Source organism: Lissotriton helveticus, chromosome 1_1 (assembly GCF_964261635.1).
Source record: "Lissotriton helveticus chromosome 1_1, aLisHel1.1, whole genome shotgun sequence".
NCBI lineage: Eukaryota > Metazoa > Chordata > Amphibia > Caudata > Salamandridae > Lissotriton > Lissotriton helveticus.
Window position 1 is genome coordinate 1,880,412,627 of NC_136057.1, and position 24,057 is coordinate 1,880,436,683.

At 50.3% G+C, this 24,057-nt stretch overlaps 1 protein-coding gene across 11 annotated transcripts in view; it reads left to right on the forward strand.

Annotated features, from left to right (window-relative positions):
* The window catches only part of RALGPS2 (Ral GEF with PH domain and SH3 binding motif 2), an 890,309-nt gene that overhangs the window by 618,420 nt on the left and 247,832 nt on the right, over window positions 1-24,057 (forward strand). For all 11 annotated transcript variants that reach the window (XM_078642169.1, XM_078642158.1, XM_078642140.1 and 8 more), the window contains one exon: window positions 20,913-21,050. In XM_078642169.1, the coding sequence (XP_078498295.1) occupies window positions 20,913-21,050 (138 nt within the window). The remainder of the gene's footprint in view (window positions 1-20,912; window positions 21,051-24,057) is intronic.

The following is a 24,057-nucleotide window of genomic DNA, read 5'->3' on the forward strand; positions in this document are numbered from 1 at the left end:
TCAACCTGTCATTGGCTTTAAGTACTTTATATTATTTAAGAATTACGGGTCCTATGGACAAAGATTTTTTGCAGTCGCAAAATATGCACTTTGGAAAAACACATTGTGATGTCAGAAAAGAGAATCCCAATATACAAATATCTTTGTGAGTCGGATATAACTTTCTACCATGTAAAGTAAACTTTATGCCATTTTAGAAGTCAGTAGATAGAAGGCTGTGATATGGATGTTCCTCCTTCTCCTAATAATTACAAATTTAACTGCATCAGTGGTCTGGGCTTTCAGCCATTGATCTCATACAAACTTTCTAAAGGGGGGTAGTTTGTCCTTCGTAATATGGAATTTCTCCCGCTAGGCAGCTTACATCTTATGAATGTGTGTTTGGCATCATATGAGCAGACAGTGGTGCATTGGACTACTGTTGCTTACCCTGATGTAATTCACTGAATGCAAACATTTTTCGGTCCTGCCTGCTATACAGCTATTGGCTGTCTGTTAGGTGAAGGCCTTTTATGGACCATATCAAAAATGTGCTGTGGGCATAGAGCTTGCCATTGCTTACCATTGGCTGGCTTTACTGTCAATAATTTGCTTGCCTTTTATTCAATAGCTTGTCTTCCTCTTCTTCTGTTTGCTCCTCCCCTTGAGGGTAGCCTATTTACTATACTATTGAGTTGCTGACTTGTATTCTCCCACTGCAAAGGAACATATTTTTTTCTTTTTCTTTAAGAACTTGTGTTTTCCAGCTCTCTCTGCTGTGTGCACTTTAATACGTTCTCCCTCATGGGCTGGTCTCTCTCCAATGTGCAACACTGTCATGCCCCCTGCTTTCAGTGTTGCGTTCTCCATCGTGTGCTACTTTTACCATTGTTTAATTCCCATTCACCTGCCCACTAACCAGTTGCTTCGCTCCTCAATTGTACACCCTTGTGTTGTGATCCTTTTGCAGTTTTTATTTACATATTTATTTTTACGTTTCTTGGCGGGCCCAGCAGCTTCCATTGGTTTGTGGGCTACTCCATTTGCTGAAAAGCATTTTAGCAGATTTTTTTCTTTTTTTTTAAATTACTGTCCAAGTGGAGTCTGCCGTTTTGGATAAATAGTGAGAACAGTGATGTTTGTATGACATTGTTCAGCATTCCATCCATCATCTTTTTGTGTTGCATTTTAGCCCTAAGTTGGAAGGGTATCAGACGTCATTCCTTTGCTTGCTACACCACCATATTTCAAGCTAGCCTGGTTGACGAGGGGTGATATCCTGAAACCGTTGCCAGGATGTTAGCTTTCTGGTCCAGGGAGGGCCTGGCATGGCAGTTTGGGCTGGACTGTTCCAGTGGCAGGCAGGGTCAAGGCTGATTTGGATATGGCTGCTTCCAAACTGGAATGGCATGGTGAGAAAAAATAACGATGGATTAAACCCAGATCTGTGACTGAGGGTGAATGTTTGACAATGTTCAGCATTCCGTCCATCTTTTTGTGTTGCATGTCAAACAGTAGGCGTGTGAGGTAACAGGTGCGCCAACATCATATCATGCATGTGCACAACTACTGTATAAAGTGGGCCCCAGTAGTGCAATGGCCTGTATGGGCACATCCTTGTGATTTATTTATTTTGCAATGCAGAATCAGCAATACACATTTTGTGTTTTAAAATGCTGTACGGCATTGGCAAAGCCAATAGGTTCTAAATGTGAGATCTTTTTGCTTTGCCAATGCTTGTTTGAAGGAGCCACCAGTCCCTTTAAGGGATGGAGTTGCTTAAAGAAAGTCATCATTCATTCAGTGGGAATAAAGGTATAGAGGTCTTCTGTCCCCCTGCAGACAATAGCAAAAGGGGCCCCTACTCATCCATATCAATGATGACGATTTTTTGTGATTCCATGTCTGTCTACCTAGAGCCCTACGTTACTAATGCATGTCCATCATGCATGACTCCGCACCACTTAATGATCCAATGTCCATGCATGACACAGTTCCAAGTATTCATTCCTGCCCATCATACCTGGAGTCAATGCCTATAATGTGTGGGACCGCTCCACGTACCTTGTTCTGTGTTGACTGTAGGTAGAATTGATGCGTCTGCTGGTTTGAAACCACCTCTAAATAAGCTGCCATGAGGCATTTAAGCAGGGATGTAAGTGGGAAGGATAAACTGGGGGGGTCTCAATGGGGGGGGGGGGGGGGTCGTTGTAATTAAGGGCATGGCTTAAAAACACGTAAGCTAAAAAAATCTGTGCTTAGCATAGTGTGCCGCCCAACTAGTATTTTGCTGCTTCAGTCATTGCAGCCAGATATATAATACATCTCGCAACATTACACCTATAACAAGCCAGGACTATTGACGTTGTCAATGTTTGTTAGTTGGAAAAGATAAATAAGCAACGACTGTGGCTTCGTTGCATATCATATTGAAAACACTTCAGTTTTGGAATGAGACTGTGAAAGAAGTAGCGAGTATCCCTGAAGTTACACCGAAGGCAGTAAAGGGTGGCACTGCTGCAAAGTTAAGATTGTGTTTCTTCACCCTGAGGGTGAGGGCAAAAATGGAGAGCCCGATGGAGACCCGCCTCAGCACCTGCTTTTTAGGTCTCGCTAGACGTAAGCAAAAGCGAAGCTGTTAGACGGGGACCTGGAGGGTCGGCCGAGCACAAGGGGAGAGGCCTCCGGTGAGGGCCGTCTCCAGCGATCGTACAGACAAGTAACTTCCCCCCCCCCACAGATGGACACCACACGAAGATCAGAGTAACACCTTTTATAGGCAGTTCTTGAAGTAAGGTAGTACGATACAAGGAGATCAGGACACGATGATCCTCTCAATTCTAGTCTCTAGTAGGGAAAGGGGGTAGCGGGACAGTCTTGGTACCTACGGGTACTGAGGTGAAACGGCGGTAGCTCACAATCCTCGAGCTCGGCGGTCGTACGGGTCGGACCGCGGCAGCGCCAGCAGGTCCCGAAGAGATCGTAGGTGGCAACGGGCCGCGGCAGTGCCAGCAGGTCCCAACGAAGATGGAAGTTACAACGGGCCGCGGCAGCGCCAGCAGGTCCCACGAGGATGAAGGTTGCAGAAGGCCGCGGCAGCGCCAGCAGGCAGGACGATAGTTCACAAGGCAGGGCTGCGGCAGCGCCAGCAGTCCGTCAAGGATGAGTTCTTCTCTGTGTCTCTCGACTCCAGGATACAACTGCCTTCCTGCTCTGGGGCTCCTCGGTTATAGGTCTGGCGCCCTTTGATGTCCGGACCCTCGCACTGGGAGGTCGGGAGGTCCGGGATGAGGGAGTCCAGACACCCAGCAGGGGGGTGGAGCCAGCACCCGGGGAGGCTGGGGGCGATCGGCACCTGGCGGGGGGGAGAGCCATCGACACTTCTTTCTCCCATTAGCCTGCCAAGTGGTCCGTTCACCTCCTGGATGGATGGTGGTGCCGGGATGGCGGGGCCTGGCCGGGCCCAGGGTTGGGGTCGAGCTGAGGCCACGCGGCCGCGTGGTGCAGTGTCCAAGATGGCGGCTGGGCCGGGCAATGGGGCTGCCGGGGGCCCGGGCCCGTGACACAGAGATATCCGGGAGCAGGCGTCCCGGAGGGGACGGGTTGCGGGTTGCTTCTGCGGGTAGCCCCCGGAGAGCCGGTGTCTGGGCCCTGTCATGCGGGGAGGGAGCAAGCCCTTCGTGGGGCCTGTCCAACATGCGTCCCCCCCCAGCTGAAGGCGGGGAGAGTCACCCATCCTCTTGGGGACTCTCCTCGTCGAGGCGGAAAAAGCGGGACAGGCCATCCGCGTTGGCGTGGTCTTGGCCAGGGCGATGCTCCACAGTGAAGTCCATCCCCTGCAGGGAGATGGACCATCGCAATAGTTTGGGGTTCTCCCCCCGCATTTGCATTAGCCATTGCAGGGGCCGATGATCTGTTTGTACCCGGAAGTGGGTTCCGAAGAGGTAAGGCCGGAGCTTCTTGAGGGCCCATACTACTGCGAAGGCCTCTCGCTCAATGGTGCTCCAGCGCTGTTCTCGGGGCAGGAGGCGTCTGCTGATGAAGGCCACTGGTTGGTCGACTCCCTCGGGGTTCAGTTGGGAGAGGAGACGGCCCCGATGCCATGGTCTGAGGCATCAGTCTGGACGATGAACTCCCGGCTGTAGTCGGGGGCCTGGAGCACAGGAGCGGTGCACATGGCGGCCTTCAGCCTCTCGAAGGCTGCTTGACAGTCGGGAGTCCAGTTGACTGTTTTTGGGTTGGTCTTGGATGTGAGTTCCGTGAGGGGCCCCACAATGCTGCCATAGTCCTTTACGAACCGCCGATAGTATCCGGTGAGCCCCAAGAAGGCTAGGACCTCGGTTTGGGTTACGGGGGGGGCGCCAGGACTGGATGGCAGCGATCTTGAGCTGAAGGGGGGCCACCAGACCGCTCCCCACTTGGTGTCCGAGGTAGGTCACGGACCCCTGGCCGATTTGGCACTTGCTGGCCTTGATTGTGAGGCCGGCCCGTTGGAGGGCCTGCAGGACCCCTCGGAGGTGGCGGAGGTGGTCTGACCAGTGGCGGCTATACACCGCAATGTCGTCCAGGTATGCGGCGCTGAACTCTTCGAGGCCCGCCAATACCTGGTTCACAAGTCGTTGAAACGTGGCTGGAGCGTTTTTCATTCCGAATGGCATCACTCTGAAATGGTAGTGTCCATCCGGGGTGGAGAAAGCGGATCGTTCTTGTGCCCTGGGGGTGAGGCCGATCTGCCAGTAGCCCGCCGTCAGGTCGAAGATGCTTAGGTAGCGGGCCGCCCCCATGCGGTCAACTAGTTCGTCGGCTCGGGGGATGGGGTGAGGGTCGGTTCGGGTGACAGCGTTCAGACCCCGATAGTCGACGTAGAACCGGAGCTCGGGTGTGGTGCCCGGGGCCGCAGCTTTGGGGACCAGTACAACCGGGCTGGCCCAGGGGCTGTCCGAGGGTTCGATGACTCAGAGTGCGAGCATCTTGGAGATTTCTTCTTGGATGCAGGTGCGTACCCGATCTGGTACTCGGTACGGCCGGTGTCGGATAGGAGGACTGTCGCCAGTGTCCACGTCGTGCAGACACCAGGGGGTGACCCCGGGTGTGAGGGAGAATAGGTTTGCAAATTGCAGCAGGGGGGCCCGACAGTCTTGGCGCTGCTCCGGGGTCAGAGCCTCGGAGAGTTGGACCCCGTCCACTGAACCATCTTTTTCCCCGGCCCCCAGTAGGTCAGGGAGGGGCTCGGAGTCCTCTTCCGCCCCACTGTCTGTAGCCATCAGCAGGCTGAGCTCCGAGCGCACGAAGTGGGGTTTGAGTCTGTTGGCGTGGAGGACCCGGAGGGGGTTCCGGGGGGATTCCATGTCGATGAGGTAGGTGACGGGGCTCTTACGCTCGATCACCTTGAAGGGCCCCGTCCATTTGTCCTGTAAGGCACAAGGTTCGATGGGGGACATCACCCATACCTGCTGGCCAGGCTCGAATTCGATGGAGGAGGCATGTTGATCGTACCACTTCTTCATGTCCTCCTGACTGGCTTCAAGATTGGCTTTGGCGAGCTCTCTGAATCGCCGGGTCTGATTACGGAGGGTCAGGAGGTACTTGTAGACGTCTGGAGGGGTCTTCAGGGGGGCCATTTCCCACTCTTCTTTAACTAGGCTGAGAGGCCCGCGAACAGGGTGGCCATACAGGAGTTCGAAAGGGCTGAAGCCGAGGGACTTCTGGGGGACTTCTCGGTAGGCGAAGAGGAGGCACGGTAGTAGCACGTCCCACTGGCGGCGTAGGGGTTCTTCCAGCCCCATGATCATCCCCTTGAGAGTGCGGTTGAATCGCTCGACCAGTCCGTTTCCTTGCGGGTGATAGGGGGTTGTGAATTGGTAGGTGACTCCGCACTGTTGCCATAGGGATTTCATATATTTTGAAATAAAGTTCGTGCCCCTGTCGCTGACGACTTCCCTGGGGAAGCCCACTCGAGAGAAGACCCCCATTAAGGCTCGACCTACCACTGGTGCTGTTATAGTTCGAAGGGGAACCGCCTCAGGATAGCGGGTGGCGTGGTCCACCAGGACCAGGATGAATCGATGCCCTTGTGCTGTTCGGGGGTCCAGGGGCCCCACAATGTCTATTCCCACCCTTTCGAACGGGGTGGTCACAACGGGGAATGGTTGCAGAGGTGCCTTGAGTTTGCGGCCGCTCTTCCCGCTGGCCTGGCAGGTCGGGCAGGACCGGCAGTGGGTGGAGACGTCATTTCTCATTTTCGGCCAGTAAAAGTGAGTCACCAGGCGGTTGTATGTTTTGTCTTGCCCCAAGTGTCCAGCCAGGGGGACATCATGGGCCAAGTTCAGAAGGAAGTCTCTGAAACGGAGGGGCACCACCAGCACTCGACTGGCCCCCAGCTCCGCTATTCTTTGTTCGCTGTACAGTAGGTCATTGTCCCAATAGATCCAGTGGGCCCCTGCGGTGTCTCCTGCCCCCCTGGGCGAGCGCTTGCTGTCGCAGTCCCTCGAGGGAGGGACATGTCTTTTGCTCTTGCCGGAATTGTTCTTGGGTGGGCCCCCCTTCCTGACGCCACTGAGCCAGGTCCGGAAGGTCTTGGGGCTGAGCGGGCTCTTCGTGGGTTTGTTCCGGGGTGTCGGTAGGGATGGAGTCTCCCTCTGGAGCGATCGGGGGAGGAGGTGCTGGCCATTCGGGTTCTTCAGATCTAGGGATGGTGTCGGCGGCCATGGACCGGGTTGTTACGCACGCCCAGCCCGGGAGGCCTAACATCCCCAGGTGCTCTCTTCTTTCAACGGCTGCCCACGGGGAACTCTCGAGATCGTTCCCCAGGAGGCAGTCCACGGGGGCATCGTCGCGGACAGTCACTTTTAACATACCGGAGACTCCTCCCCATTCGAAGGGGACGCAGGCCATCCGACACAGGCTCTCCGAATTGTCGGCCGATCGGACGGGGCAAAGAACGTTTGGCAGAATTTGTTCTGGGGTCACCAGGTGACAACGGACGGCCGTCACACTGGCCCCTGTGTCACGCAGGGCTTCGGCCTTACGCCCATTTATGTTCACCCACTGGCTGTATTTCCTGGTGTTGGCTGGTAGGGGAGCCCGCGGGATCAGGTCTCTTCCCCCTAGGCAGGCCAGGGTCATGGCGGCAGGTTCCCACTCGGGCTGCTCCTGCTCATACTCTTCAGGCTCTTCGGAGACTTGCTCTTCTCCTAGGGCGGCGGCAGCCACCTGGCGGGGTCCGGGGGTCTGGTTCTTTGGGCAGGTCGGGTCACTGGCATAGTGGCCGACTCGCTGGCATCGATGACACGTAACGTTGGCTCGGAACCCCGGGCGCATCGGGGGGTTGCCCCGGCCGGCCGGGGGCGGGGTGTTGTTGGCGGGAGCGGCCGGGACGGCGTCTCTGCCCCGGCCCTGTCCTCCTCGGGGACGATGATGACCTTGGTTGGTTCTGTTCTGCTCGTTTGGCCCACTCCGGGTCACTCGGGTGCTCTCCCATCGGTCAGCCTCGGCGGCGAGCTGCCGTGGGTCAGTCAATTTACTGTCGAGGAGGTGCTGCCTGAGCTCGACGAAGCAGTTGTTGGAGAGGTGCTCCCACACAATGAGGTTGAAGAGCTGTTCGTAGGTTGTTACGTTGCTACCCTTGATCCATCCCTCGAAGGCTCGGCTGAAATAGTTCACATATTCTATCCAGGTTGTACCCGGGATCCGGGTGCAGTTGCGGAACCTCTGGCGGTACATCTCGGGCGTCAGCTCATATCGACTGAGGAGGGCGGCCTTCATGTGGTCATAGGACGTCATTTGATGGTCCGGAAGCTGCAGCAGGGCATCCCGGCCTTCATTGACGAATCTCCCCCATAGACCGGCTCCCCAGTCACTTCGAGCGATCCGGTGGGCAGTCATGGCGATCTCGTAGGCCTTGAACCACTGCTGTATGTCGTCGTTCCGATAGTATTCACGGACCACATCCTTGGGGATGTGGACCTTCTGTTCGGTAGTACCTGGGGGGCGCGGTTGCTCGGGCACCCCTAGGTCTTTGTTCTGTTTGCGCATTTCTATCTCCGCTAGCTTGCACTCGTGTTCGCATGCCAGTCTTTTTTCTTCGAGTTCTCTCTGTCTCTGCTTTTCCTCTCGCTCTTCTTGGAGCCGTAAGTGTTCTAAGTTCATCTTTTGTTCTGCCAGTTTCAATTCTCCGTCTAATTTGAGCCGTGCCAACTCTAACTCGTGTAGTCTATTTTTCTCTCGTTCTCGGATCTCTTCCCGGGAGAGATCCGTTCTCCTTTCTTCCGTCAGAGTGGTGTTTGTCTCCGGGGCTTCGGGGTCCCGGGGTCCGGCGATATTTGTCTCTGCCCAGGATTCTAGGGCGTGTTTGAAGTCCTCTTTCGTGCTCAGACCGGTGGTGGCAATGCCTAGTTCTATGCAAAATTGTTTTAGCTCTCGGTGGTTGTACTCTTCCAGTTTTTCCATCTGGAATTTCTCTGCAGATCCGCTCTCTCTGGTCGTCATTGTGGATTAGTCGTAGGGTGAGTTACTCTCTGTACGGTTACGCGTTGGTTCGGATCGCGCCGCTGGCCACCAATGTTAGACGGGGACCTGGAGGGTCGGCCGAGCACAAGGGGAGAGGCCTCCGGTGAGGGCCGTCTCCAGCGATCGTACAGACAAGTAACTTACCCCCCCCCACAGATGGACACCACACGAAGATCAGAGTAACACCTTTTATAGGCAGTTCTTGAAGTAAGGTAGTACGATACAAGGAGATCAGGACACGATGATCCTCTCAATTCTAGTCTCTAGTAGGGAAAGGGGGTAGCGGGACAGTCTTGGTACCTACGGGTACTGAGGTGAAACGGCGGTAGCTCACAATCCTCGAGCTCGGCGGTCGGACGGGTCGGACCGCGGCAGCGTCAGCAGGTCCCGAAGAGATCGTAGGTGGCAACGGGCCGCGGCAGTGCCAGCAGGTCCCAACGAAGATGGAAGTTACAACGGGCCGCGGCAGCGCCAGCAGGTCCCACGAGGATGAAGGTTGCAGAAGGCCGCGGCAGCGCCAGCAGGCAGGACGATAGTTCACAAGGCAGGGCTGCGGCAGCGCCAGCAGTCCGTCAAGGATGAGTTCTTCTCGGTGTCTCTCGACTCCAGGATACAACTGCCTTCCTGCTCTGGGGCTCCTCGGTTATAGGTCTGGCGCCCTTTGATGTCCGGACCCTCGCACTGGGAGGTCGGGAGGTCCGGGATGAGGGAGTCCAGACACCCAGCAGGGGGGTGGAGCCAGCACCCGGGGAGGCTGGGGGCGATCGGCACCTGGCGGGGGGGAGAGCCATCGACACTTCTTTCTCCCATTAGCCTGCCAAGTGGTCCGTTCACCTCCTGGATGGATGGTGGTGCCGGGATGGCGAGGCCTGGCCGGGCCCAGGGTTGGGGTCGAGCTGAGGCCACGCGGCCGCGTGGTGCAGTGTCCAAGATGGCGGCTGGGCTGGGCAATGGGGCTGCCGGGGGCCCGGGCCCGTGACACAGAGATATCCGGGAGCAGGCGTCCCGGAGGGGACGGGTTGCGGGTTGCTTCTGCGGGTAGCCCCCGGAGAGCCGGTGTCTGGGCCCTGTCATGCGGGGAGGGAGCGAGCCCTTCGTGGGGCCTGTCCAACAGAAGCTTTTGCGTCTAGCGAGACAACTTATGTTGTTACTTTTCTGGGAATGAGGACAGCAAAGTGGGACGCGCATTGCAGGCCGAGATTCGACCTCGTGAGCGCGCACACCCAGCCCGGCGCCGTGCACGTCCCCTGCCACAGTCACACACATGCACACGCAGGCAGGAAGGCACACACACACACACACACACAGACACGCGCGCGCGCGCCCCCCCGCACCCACACACGCACGCACACACATACAGAGACACCACCCCCCCCCCCCCGCCGCATACATAGAAGGGCCCCCGGCCGCCGCATACATCGGGACTCACCGGGTCGGCTGGCGCTCGGCAGCGGGCCGGTCTCTCCTTCTCCAGCGGGGGCTCCATCTTCTGCACGGGCCCCCCCGCCATGGCTGGCACGACATCTCCGGTCACAACAGGCTGAGGCAAAGCTTCCGCGAGGCACTGGTAGTCGACACACCTCTTTCCGGCCCCGCCCACAACCAGGCGGCGGGCCGGACATCTGCTTCCGGTGTTTTCCTCTGGGCTGCGGCGGTGATTGTTCTCTCGTCTCCTCCTGTAATGCACCGTTCGCTCCTCTTGTATTTTGTTGTCTCACGATGATCACTTTTGCCTCATGTAATGTAACATTAGCTTTTGTAATTTGTTCACTTGTTTTCCTTGATTCTACAATTAGACAGTAAATTGACCACATTGTAAAGTTTAAGTCACACTCGTGTACATACATTAATTCAGAAGATACACACATTTAAGAGGGTAACTGGAATGGGGACCTAGTGGTTGTGTAGCATTTCTTCACAATTTGAATTGCTCTGTGGAGTTAGACCCTGCTCACAGCTGATTGTAGCTTTGTATCTTCTCAAATTACAAGGCATCTTAATGTATTTATGTGATTATCTATTTATTTAGGGATACTTATGTAGCGCCGATCTAGCCCGGAAAGGCAGCGGAGCGCTTTGCGCGGTAAGGGGATTTGCACACTTGGGGGTGCCTGGTTACAGATGGCACGTAGGGTCGTTTACACCAACAGGCTGTGACATATGTGTGGGAGATTCTGTCACGAATACTCCATCGGGTTATCGAGGGTCTGAAGAGGCTTGGAAAGTCCATGACAAGGAACAGCATTAACCAAAAGTTGGAAATTAAACACCTTGCAAAATCTGTCCCGTCAATGCAGCTCGCGCTGACGCGCAGATGCCGTACCCTCCTAGGTTAGTCCATGCCTTTCGACTCGTATTGCTCTCATGTGTGCCCCAGGCATCCGTATTTTAATTCAGTCACCATCCCTATAGCCCCTGGATGTTAGGAGCCAAAAATGTGTTTGGCTGCAGCCCCGTCCCCTGCTCGCGCTCTTTGGGCAGGATAGCCATGACTAACTGCATTGCTGTTTGTAGGGCGCCTCTCCAGGGAGTGCTCGAGCACCGGCGCCGAGAGGCCATGAATACCCCTGAATGAAACAAGTCAGGACTTTTGGCTTTGTCAATGGTTGTTCGTTGTATAAGATAAATAAGCAGCAACTATGGCGTGTGTTTAATATTGAACAAGCATTACTAATGCAATAGGTCTCGTCTTTTATTAAGTTAAAGCCATTTGCTTTGCTATACAATAACATTAGCAACGCAAATGGCTTTAACTTAATTAAAAGCGAGACCTATTGCATTTTCAATGCTTGTTAGAACTGCCGGTGCTGAGCACTTAAAGCCGTGCATGTAAGGGGCGTTTGCTAGCTTTGGGTGTCGTTAGCGCTCCTGCCCTTAGCGCCATTTGTGCCTGAGGAGATCAATAAGGTGACAGGCACAATGTATTCCCTCGAGTGAAAGACTGTCTGGCGGGAATGACTGGCGGAGGCCGTGCCTGGTTACGCAAGTGATTTGCGCATTTTTTTGCTCGATGCTAACCCGCTCACCATCTATGGCTCATTCATCAAATTTAAAATAAACAAAATATGGTTTTGGCCATAAGTGGAGCCTACGCCGATTTCATGACAGGTTCATTTGTCAGCCAGATAATTACACTCGGAATCGGAGTAGGCGAACAATTCCTCGCCTGTTTCATTTTCAGAATATGAGGCAAAGAGTTGGTTGAGCTCCGCTTTTCTAACTCTCCGAATGGCACTGCACTAACCCGAAGGAGCAATTATTGGTAGTTGACACATTTCCTGCGTTTTACATCTAAATTTGGTCCTGCGAATCCAAAAATAGCGCGTTCCTTGCTAGTCGGTGTTCTGTGCATATTCCAGTCAGATCACCGAACAGAAAACTGTTATGCTGTCTTGAGTCTTTAACAGGTGACAGCTGAGCCCTTGTCACCACGGCTGTTTTCCTTCTGTTATGTGCAGCGCCTTTTGTATAGTTCACTGTTAACATTTGTAAGGTCCAGTAGCCTTTTAGAAGACTGAGCGCCCTTTACCGATCTGTGGTTATCACCGACCGGACACAAGTTGCCGCAAAATGTCCTACATATTATTTAGTAAAGTTTTATATCAGTGGATGGTATGAATACGAAGTGTCTGATACTGTGGGGGCCTTTGTAGTGTAGTTCTGTGTATCACGGAACCAGGCTTTTATTTTTATTTCCTTCGGTTTCTCGGCCTCCGGGATCTCTTTGGTTGCGAAGTGTCATTAGCCAGTTGTCTAGCTGCCATGGAAAGGTGTTAGTTTGTGGCTGGTACTTTTTGAGGCATCTTTTAGTCATTGGGTCCGATATGGGTTTGTGCCCCCATCACCCTTCCCTCCTCTTTCATACTCTGTCTCTCTCCCTCCCCCACTTCTTTTCCCCTTCATTCTTTGTCTTCCCCTGCTCCTACCCCCTCTCCCCCAATCTCCCCCATGCCTGCTCTTTCCCTTACGTATATGTCCTTATTGTTTTTCTCGACCTAACATGTAACTATGCTCTGAAACTGTGTAATCTTGTAATTATGTAACCTGCAACTATGGTCTGATACTCGTGTGAAGCGCTCTGATACCTTCGGGTCTAGCCAGCGCTATATAAAACCTTTCAAATAAATATGTTCATTTGTGTGGGGTAGAAGTGGTTTCTGGACAAGCTGCACTCTGTCATATAGAGGACTTTGTTTCTCACAGAGGTGTCTGTTTTTTTTGTTTTTTTTTTGTTCGGACTGGAGTAAGAAGATGTGTAGATGGAATATAACAGACTAGCAAGTGCAGTTGTAATAGAGCAATATGGAATTGTTGCAAGTACATAACAATGCCTCTAAAATGCACTTGGTTGAGTGCGTTTGTTTATGATTTCTTAGATTTTGGTGGTTGGAGTTTGGTATATATTATAACAATGCACGTCTTCTAATCCGTATATAGTCCACACAGCAGGCATGCAATGAAAATGGTATAATATCACCTCTTTCACACGAGGAAAGAGCAAATCAGGTGTTTTGGTGTCCAGAGTGTCCTCAACGTCGGCTGTGCCGACATATTGTATAGCTCTGATATGTTCACAGGCCTTTGCTGGTTGAGTTAAGTAATGCAGTCAAGAGTAACCACCAAGCTGGTGTTCGGCCTTCGTGGTACCTTCCTTAGAGAAGGCGCCGGTTGGGAAATCTCGAGGGGCAGAGTGGTTGGTAGGGAATTTTCAAAATAGGCTGGGCCCTCAGATGTTGGATGTCTGCTGAGGGAGACTTTGGAGTGAAACAAACATCACTGAGGGAGCAAAACGGAGTCATAGATGGACCTGGGCAGATGAAGCAAGAGAAGATGACGTTCATAGACCACAGGTGGAAGTAATTGGAGATGAGCAGATCAGAGTGAGCAAATCAAGTCACTCCGAGTCACAGATAGAACAGAAGTAATTGAGCTAAATAGAAGTCATAGATGCACCAGATAAACCTAAATAGTGGGTCACAAATGGAGGAAAACGGCAGATAACTGGGTTACAAGAAATTGAAAACAGCACTGCAGGCCACAAGGAAGGCAATATATGTTGCAGATGGAGCAAAACAATAGGAGCAAAACCAGGTGCTATAGATGGATTAGAAAGATTTTTTGAAACAGATCAAGTTCGAGGCTGAAAATGGGCCTACCAGAGAGGTTTTATAGAGGAAGCAAGTAGAAACAGTGGGTCTGAAAGGGAGAACAACAATTAGAAAGTAGACCGATGGAGTGAAGTGAAAAGTGAATTAAAGAGTGCAAAGCAGGATTACAGAAAGAATAAAACAGATGGCTGAAAACATGATTTACAGAGAGCCAACAAGTTGCAGATGGGTCAAAATGAAGAAAGTGTATCCGGGGAAACAGAAGGAGCAGGAGGGAGACAAACAGGCAAGGGAGGTCACAATGGGAGCAGTTTGAACTTGCTTTTAATAAGAACCATAGTGACAGAGGTTGAAAGAGCAGCAACACTGTTTATTATAATGCTACACTTTCTGAATATGACCACCTACCTCATGAAAGCCCTACGCTTTGTGTGTGGGACCCTGCTCTCCTTACAGTCTAGTAACACTTGCCCTATTATATAATTCTATATTTTCTATATGCGAACAGTTACCACACTGCAACCCTGTACTTTTGTATTGGATTTCTTATCTCATCACAGCCAGGCCAGGTGTCTGTCATGCACCATATGGTTAGGGTTTTCACCTAAAATGTTCCATTTGCCTTAACTTATGCCTTATAACCATTGTCACGTACCTCACATACCTCACATAAGATGTTGCGGTCCCTCAGAGGGATTTGTGGTTATCTTGTCCATAGTTGATAGCACATATATTTATTAAAAGTATTCCAGTCGTGTGAACTTAGCTATCAGTATATTACCACCATTTATAGAGATCATTGTCAACATGGACGAAATAGAACTAGGCCAGATCAAAGAAAAGATAATAAATGGAGAGCGAGGGCAGTGCTTCTCAGCATGACCGAAAACGGTGATAAGCCGAGTGGGATTTCTCGATTACAGTTGCAAGGGATAACAAAATTACAGGACTTAGAGGAACATTTTAACTGAACATCGATCAGGTAAGGGAGCAGTTCTATATTTACTAGCAGGGGCTTCTAGATAGCAGTGCCACTGGAGTTAGCTTGGAACCATACCTTATTTTCTGGAGGTGTGAACTGTGTAACTGAAGGACATCTTGTTTGTGGACTACTATTCACATCTTCTCTCTTCGTGTAATTTGAAATACTGATGGATAGAACATTGTGTCAAGAAGCTTTAAAAGCTTTCCACCATTGCTTGAAATGGGTGCATCCTTCATTGGTAGACAGGGCAGATTAACTAAAAAGTGAATTGGCCGAATTCTGGTTTTTGGTGTCCCTCATTTTCTCATCACCCTCTTTGATGATTGATTAACCCGAAGATATTGTGGCTGGCGGCAGAAGAGGGTGAAGGCCCATTTATTATTGCATTTTGTTTATTTCCTGTAACAGTCGAAAGTTGTGATTGAACATTTTGGGATATACAACATCTACAGATGTGTAGCCGAATTGGAATCACTGCGTTCCACGCCTTGCCATTAAAAAGTGAAGTGCTTATATTTTACAAAGGGGATGAGGGCGTTTAAAAAAAGATTCATTTTCAATTAAGTGTGTGTAGTCTGATGGTCTTCTGGGATTTGCTTGTTTTTCTTAGTGCTTGTTGCAAGTTTTGTCAATTTTGCATTCTGGAGGTAGCACAATTACATGACAGGGCATGCGGGCCTTGTAAAAGCATTCAACTGAATATCTTTGTACCTGTATTGTAGACTTAGGTACTGCTCATGTTAATGTATCTTCCAGTCGTGGAGTATTTGGACATGTATATATCCTATGGAAAAATTTAATTAAACTATTATAAAAAAAAGCAGATTTATTTTTACAGTGGTAAGATTAAAGTTCAGGTGAGAACAACCCAAAACTAGAAAGATTTGGAGTTACAGTGCCCCACTGTAGAATTAACGTTATCTTGTGCACTTCAGAGGGAAAACTATTGGTGCGGGAACATCATAGGCTGTAGAGCGAACATATGTTCTATCAGGAAATCAAAGGGACAACTAGAATTTGAGGTGTCCTCTTTCTTTATTAATGATCACAAGCATTTGAAATGCAATAGGCCTCGCATTTGTGAGAGTTTGAGTTATTGACATTATAAATGACAATGCCTTTTATTTGTGTTGGTTTTCAAAACAAATAAATAAAAGGCATTGCCAATTATAATGCCAATAACTTAAACTCTCGCAAATGCGAGACCTATTGCATTGTAAATGCTCGTTTGTAAAAGCACCCCATGGCGCGCTTTCACTTGAATGGCGGCAGTGGCCCTTCTTTAGATGAGCCGTGTCTAAAGAAAAGCGTGTGGCCACCATTAAAGTTCCTGTCAGCCATGGCCCGTGTCTTCGGACCTTCCAGCCCCTCCGGTGCGCCTTCGGGCCCTGCATGCCCGACTGGGGGTCCTCGTTCTTTGATGTCGCCGGCTCCGGCCCCGATGTCGTTGATGACTTTGGTCCCGACGCAGAGAGACCCTCATAGATCCACGCATGGATCCCCGTGTAGGTTGGCCCGGTACGACCTCCACCGACAGTGCCGTCGCCGGCCCACGCCGGCCCTGGCCTCCTCCTTTAAGTGGAGCCGGTGCCGGAAGGGTGTTGACCGATTCCGACGCCTTTTAGGAATTTTGTTCCCTTTGTTTACCGACCTCCTTATGTTCCACCTGTTCGGCAGGCTGTGGAGGACTGGGAGGGGTCTGAGGACCCTCTCACAGCACAATGCGAGTTAGACCCGGACTGGGATGAGGATCTGGGGGATGCCGGTGACCAGGATTATACTCCTGTACCTGGCTCACTGTCTCCTACCATGGCTACGGAGGAGGGTGGTTCCTACTCTATGGTGTTGCGTAGGGCGCCCGAGGCTCTCCACCTCACGATCACTACCGTGGCCATCAGGACTAACCTCCTGACAGAGGTGCTTCGGCTGGTCTCTTCTTCTACGGAGCCGCTGCTGCCTTTTAATGATAAACTCTTGAACGTTGTTTTGGGCACCTGGTCTAGGCCCAACACAGGGGCTCCTGTGGATAAGAACGTTTTCCTCTCCCAACACCCTACCCCTGAGAGCTTGGTTGTCGAAGCCTCTGCGTCCCGAGCGCATTCCCTTCCGCACCTCCGGCCAGGGAATCCAAGAAACTGGAGCAGTTTGGGGGAGAAGATGTTTTTCTTCCACCAGTTGAAGACTGCTGTCTGTGAACACCGCATATCTGTTGGGCCGTTATTCCCATTCTGTGTGGGATACAGTTGCGCAAGTGCTGCCTCAGTGTCCGGTGGAGGCTAGGACAATACTCTCCCAAACTATTGCTGAGGGGAGAGACGGAGCCAAGTTCAGGATCCTTTGTGGTCTCGACACTGCTGACTCGCTGGTCAGGGTGATTTCCACGACAGTGGCGCTACGCCGCCACGCCTGGCTGAGAACAACTGGCTTTTCTGGGGATGTCCAGAACACATTGATGGACATGCCCCTTGATGACACTCACCTGTTTGGCGATAAGGCGGATTGCGAATTGGAGCGTTTTTAAGGACTAGCGGGCTACGGCCAAGTCCTTAGGCCTTTCGGCCACACGCACTCCTTTCGCTTCTGCTTTTAGTTCCTTTTGTGGTCAAGGAAGGGGCACCCAAACACGTTTGTTGCTGCGCAGGCCTGTGGCTCTGAAACAGTCTCAGCGCAGCCACGGACGTGGGACCCGCAGAGGCGGGTCACGGGGTCAGCGTGCGGGTCAGCCACTGCTTCCAAACCTTCCTAGTTCGGTGTTTCAGACCCACCAGACGCCAGTAGGTAGCAGGATTCACCATCACCTCCCCCACCTGTGCAATAACACATCGTACAGGTGGGTTCTGCAAATTGTTTGAAGAGGTTACTCCCTCCCCTTCGAGACAACCCCCCCAGCCATGCCACCACAGTAAAACCGCATGTTGGGGATCACTTGGTACTTCTCCAGCAGAAAGTTACGGCCCTCTTGGCCAAGGGGGCCATCGAGCACGTTCCGACACCAGAAGTAGGTCGTGGTTGTTACTCCCACTACTTCTTTGTTCCAAAGAAGGACAAAGGCCTGCATCCCATCTTAGACCTTCGGAACGTCAATCGCTTCCTCCGGGAGGAGAATTTCAAGATGCTCACACTTGCTCAGGTCTTGCCTGCCCTCGACCCGCAAGACTGCCTGGTAGCGTTGGACCTGCAGGACGCGTATTTTCATGTCCCCATCCTGCTGGCCCACCAGCGTTACCTGTGGTTCACAGTAGGCCACAAACATTCTCAGTTCACAGTGCTTCCTTTTGGCCTTACCAGCACCCCACGAGTCTTCATGAAAGTGATGGTGGTGGTCGCAACTCACCTGTGCAGATCAGGGGTTTCAGCTTGCCCCAGGCAGTAGTCTCCGAACTCCTGCATTTGCTGGGGTTTTCCATCAACGTGCCGAAGTCGCACCTGATTCCCTCTCAAAAGCTTTTCATCGGAGTGGTTCTGGATACAGCGCAGTTTCAGGTTTATCCTCCTGAACAGCGAGTCTGGGACATTCGGGCTATGATTCCGATCTTTCAGTCCTTGTCCTGGGTTTCGGTCAAGGCGACCATGGCCTCCTGCATCCTGCTGACCAACCATGCCAGATGGCATATGCAGGCTCTGCAGTGGGACTTGAAGTTCCAGTGGGCGCAGCATCAGGGGAAACTGTTCGACTATGTCCAGATCTCGGAGGGCTCTGCACAACAATTACAGGGGTAGCTCACGAATCCGCATTGGGTCAGCAGCAGATCCCTCTCCCTTCCCCAGCCGGAGCACACAGTGGTGACGGATGCATCCATCCTGGGATGGGGTGGCCACATGGGAGAGGCGGGGATCAGAGGCCTCTGGTCTCCGGCGATGTGCCGGCTCCATATCAACCTTCTGGAGCTTTGGGCGATCCTTCTTGCACTGAAAGCATTCCTTCCCTCTGTCAAGAGGAGGGTGGTGCAAGTGTTCAGACAACACCACCGCCATGTGGTATTGCAACAAACAGGGCGGGTTGGGGTCGTGGACCCTCTGTCAAGAGGCTCTGCGCCTCTGGACATGGCTGGAACGTCAAGGCATTTCTTTGATGGTTCAACACCTGGCAGGTTCTTTGAACGTCAGGGCGGACGAACTCAACTGCAGGTGCATGATGGATCACGAATGGCGTCTTCACTCTGAGGTGATGCCAGGTCTCTTTCAACAGTTGGGAAAGCCATGGTTAGATCTATTTGCCACCGAATAGAAAGTGCAATGTCATCACTTATGCACGTTGGAGTTTCCAAGGCGGCACTCGCTCGGCGACGCTATTCATCACGAGTGGCGCTGCGGTTTATTGTATGCTTTTCCACCCAAACCACTTCTACCCAGAGCACTGAAGAACAGGCGCGACTGGGCCCAAGTCATTCTTGTGGCTCCGGACTGGGCTCAAAGAGTTTGGTTTCCCGAGCTACTCAGTATGAGCATTGATCCACAGATCTGACTGCCTCTTCGGGAGGATCTTATGTCGCAGCAAGAGGGGACGGTCCTCCACCCAAACCTGTCTAGCCTCCACCTACATGCGTGGAGATTTAATGGCAGCAGTTGATTCCTTTTGACTTGCCTCCTGAAGTCTGTGATATCATTCTGGCAGCCAGGCGTCCCTCCACTAAATCGATATACGCCTGCAGGTGGAAAAATTTGTGGCATGGTGCACAGCAAAGGCTGTGGATCCCCTTTCTGACCCTCTTTCAGAAATCCTTTTGTTCCTTCTTTCTTTGGCCCAGCAGGGCTCTGCTCTGGGCACTATTAAGGGCTATCTTTCTGCAATTTTGGACTTTCTCAGGCTCCCTGATTAGCCCTCTCTTTTCAAGTTCCCTTTTGTAAATAGGTTTCTCAAGGGCGTTACGCACCTGTTCCCTCCTATTCTGTTTGTAATGCCACAGTGGGACTTGAATATTGTTCTTACCTATTTGATGTGCGCTCCGTTGGAGCTGCTTCACAACTGTCCTCTTCGTTTATTAACTTTGGAAACTGCTTTCCTGGTTGCCATCACCTCCGCTAGGCGCATGAGTGAGCTCCAGGCTCTTTCTTGAAGCCTCCTTTTCTGTTGGTTCATCCGGACACGGTTGTGCTTTGCACTCGTCCTTCCTTCTTGCCAAAGGTTATCACTGCCTTCCACATCGGGCAGACTATTACCATGCCCACTTTCTTTCCGCCTCCGCACCCTTCCAGAGAGGAAGAGAGGCTCCATCGTCTGGACCCAAAACGTGCACTCTCCTTTTACCTAAATCGCACACAAGAGTTCCGGGTGGATGACCAGCTCTTTGTTGGCGTCGTAGGCACCAAGAAAGGCCGGGCTGTACACAAGAGGACTATATCCCGCTGGGTTGTCTTGTGTATCAAGGCCTGTTATTCTCTGGCTAAAGTGGAACCTCCGGTGGGGTTGGGTGCCCATTCTACCAGGGCGACAGCAGCTACTACTGCATAGGGACGTGGTGTCCCCCGCAAGACATCTGTCAGGCAGCCTCGGGGCCTCGCTGCACACTTTTACCAAGCATTATTGCCTTGACAGTCCAGTCCGGAGATAGCTTCTTTGGCCGTTCTGTTCTCCGTGACTTTCTGGTGAGATCTTGGTTCGCATACCCACCACCGAGGTTGGTATTGCTGGGGTATCTATTCTAAGGTAAGGAATTTAACACTTACGTGTCTCTTTTAGATGCACAAGTTACTTAGTTGTGTAACGATAGATCTGTAAGAGACATTAGTTAGTTATAGATTCCTTACCGCCCCACCCATCCTCCCCGTTCAGCGAACTGATTTCTAGGGTTATGGTCATTCTTTTAGGGCTCTAGTTTCAATGCACCAGTGGTCAGTATCTTGCATGGCTCTGCGTTCCTGGTGCGGAAAGTCGTGTACAAAACTGACGTCAGCACGAGTGGGCACGTGGAAGTAGCACCAGTGACATCATCTCGGTGACTAAGACGCCAACGACGTACACGGAGCCGAATGATGACGCCTACCCACGCGCAGGGGTACTGCTGACGAAAATACTTTCCAGATCCAGCCTGATGCCTGGGGAAATTCTAAGGTAAGGAATCTATCACTAACAGATATATTGTTACACAAGCAAGTAACTTGTGCTTCAAGTCCATACCTGATTACAGCATGTCTCGAAGAGACAACACAAGCACTGTCTAGGCAAGACCTAAAAAGAGAAGTACTTTAAGACCTGGGGTCAAGATATATTTTATTCAATGAGGTTTTATGTACAGTGGTTAAAGGACTGAATTAAGTGACCATTTCAATCTCTTACAATGTGCAGCTTGTTTACATTACTGTTGTCTAATTAATTTTTCTTCTCCTTCTAGGTATGTACCTTTCTGACCTGACGTACATCGATTCAGCATATCCTTCCACTGGCAGCATTCTTGAGAACGAGCAGCGCTCAAATTTAATGAACAATATCCTCCGGATAATCTCTGACCTCCAGCAGTCTTGTGAATATGGTGAGTGATTCCTTGTCAGGATCATTTGGTTATTGCTTGTGAACATTGCAATGAAAGTTTGTGTTATTAGCAGCCTCTGCTTCATTTACATGAAATAAGGAGCTCCTAAGTACTGTATCTTTGAGAGTCCCACAATTCAAAAGCTCTCTACCTTTACCAGGACAGCGGTGTTTTGGGTGCGTTTGCCTTTGTATAACAAAATATCGACTACAAAACACTCTGCTGCCAAAACACTGTGGCTAAAATATCGATGTCCAAAATATTAAAAAGTACATATAGATCAGTATAGAGTAACTATTCGTAATTACACACCTACATACTTTGAAGATATGTATATTGTTACGGTGCATATGTTTGCAGTAAGTAAAGTAAGCCCTTACCAATACTTATCTCTATATATGCACCTATATATGCTTAAGTTGTTGAGGTTTTATCCTTAATATTTTTTTCTACCATATTCTAGTGCATTCTTTTTGCATTTACCATATTCTAGTAGCACAATATTCTAGTGAATGATAGTTTTTATCAATTTCCTTGTCTCCAGCTTTGCTCATACAATTTTTGCTGCTGTCATCTTACTACTACGATCTCCCAAATACACTAGTCTCTTTCATCCCTCCTTTATCCTATTTAATCAAAGTAACAGACTCACAAGTCCACCACTCAAATGAACTTATATTTACCTATCCTAATCCACCACTAATCATTTTTGGATTCCGGAGTAGCATGCTACTCACTGAAAAGTGCTATGACTCCTTTTCAGGGGAAGTAAGCGCTATATAGATACGATTACACAGGTGGGCAAAACCATTTTTTAAAAAAAGGCAGAAGTCCATCCCTACTTAAATAATTAAGTTAATATCCCAGCGCAGCCACTTTAAAACGTTTATTTCAGATTTTTTTTAATTGAGTACCAATAAATTGAGTATTAGCAAAGAGTTATTATTTTCAGGGTTCAGAAATGGCAGATGTGAAGTTAAAGCACCATTTACAAAACATATTATTATAGCTTACCTGCTTGGACTGCTATCACCAGCCATCTAAAAAGATATTAAGCAATTATAACATTGAGAATAAGCATCTGAATGTTTTGAGACTGGGACCCTTACCTTACAAAACCCAACCCACTCCTCACATTTTCTTCCCAGGTAATTCCTGGCTTTTTTATATGGTACCTTAACATTTTGCACTATACAATATCTTTGCACTTGCAGGGGGCTCAGCATAGCCTACTTGATATCAGTCTCTCTTATTGTCATGAGGTTACATAGGCCCTGGGCAGAAATAATTTAATTTTACATGCTCACGTTTAAAGTTGACACCCTTTTAAACAATGCCCTTTAACATGCATTGCTTGCACTGCTGTTTGGGATAATGTTCTCAGAAAATGGTTGCTTACACCTTTACATATTCAGAAAAGGGGGTGGTGATGAACAGAGTGTCTGAATTAAGCAGACCACTCTTACCCAGTCCAAAGATCAGGGCTTGATCCATCACCGTTATTTAGCTCACTGCCCCATCCCAGCTCAGAACCTGGCTATATGCAAATTAGTCTGTCCCTGGCCCAGTGCATCATGGGAACAGGGCAGACCAAACTACCAAGCCAATTCTACACCTTTACATAGGCACATTATCAGGCCTTGGAACTTTTTGTGTGAGGACTGGGTACACTGTGCAAAATGTCTTTTTGTTGTCTGTTCAGTGACCGGTTTGGGTGGGTAGAATCAACAATGACAGCTGGACCAGAGCTCAGGCACAGAACCAGTGGGTCAAGTTCAATACATATACTGGGTGAAGCGTTTAGACAGAGGAGCATTTTGATGGGTTGTCGAGGTCGGCCCATGCCGGAATTCTAGCCAATCTAAATCCCTTAACTATCCTGAGAAGGACAGTGGCCTGATCTACACCAAGACTGGCTACTAAGATGATCCACACACAGGTAACTGGGGAGTTAGACCATTCTGGCATATTCGCACACCCTATCCTTTCTAGGATAGATAGCCCTAGGTAGGAGTGCAATTATATGTATTAATATAATCCAATGCAAACGCACAATGGTAGAATTGTTCATTATGTTCACCATCCTTGTAACTCTGGTAACATTGTTTTGCTCTATACTAATTAATCATTGCAGTGCACGTGTTTCACTCAAGAGTACAGTTGCATAAATAAATATTTGAAATGCCAATTTATGTACAACTTGTTTACCCCTTTGGGCTAACGAAAGAGTAAGCTCTGTTTCCATGATTCCCTTGTGAAATCAGGGTTTTCCCGTTATGAGGTTGTAGACACCACTCGGTACCTTGTAAGGTTTAGAGATCCAGATGGCGCACTGTGAACTAGCCAGGAATTTGGTCAGTATATTCTGTTTGTATGCGCAGACTCAGTTCCACATAGTTTTGATGCTTATGTTTCCCAAACACACAGTGTAACTGAAGCAGTAGGAACGGTACAACAATTTTTCTTTACTGTTCTAGGATTTTGGCTACAAAGCAGAGGTTTGTGGAACGTGCTTTTTTCTGATTCTTGTATTTTACTTTCTTTTTACTCTCACTGCTCTCTGAATAAGTGGTGAGAGGAGAGAGTTCAGGCAGAGGATGTGACTAATTTACAAAACATTTGTGACTGCCTTCATCTTTTCATATTATATTTAGTAAACACAATTTGTGAAGATGGCACCTTATGATCTCTGTTCTTGATGGTGACCATCGTTGTTAGACCTGGCCCCATTGGCGTGGGTCTCCCTTCCATTTTATGCTGTTGCCTCGTGTTTTTGCTGGCGTTCGATGCTTTGGGCACTGTGCCACTGCTGTCCAGTGCCACCGTGCAAGTGCTCCCTTCTGTAAATTGATGTATGGGTTAGTGATTCCATGATTGGCTATTTGGTTTACTTGTCAGACCCTAGTTCAGTGCACCAGGAGTGCCCAGGGCTTGTAAATCCAAATGCTGCTAGTGGGCTTGTAGCACTGGTTGTGCCACCCACAGAAGCAGGCTAGTAAAATGTGTC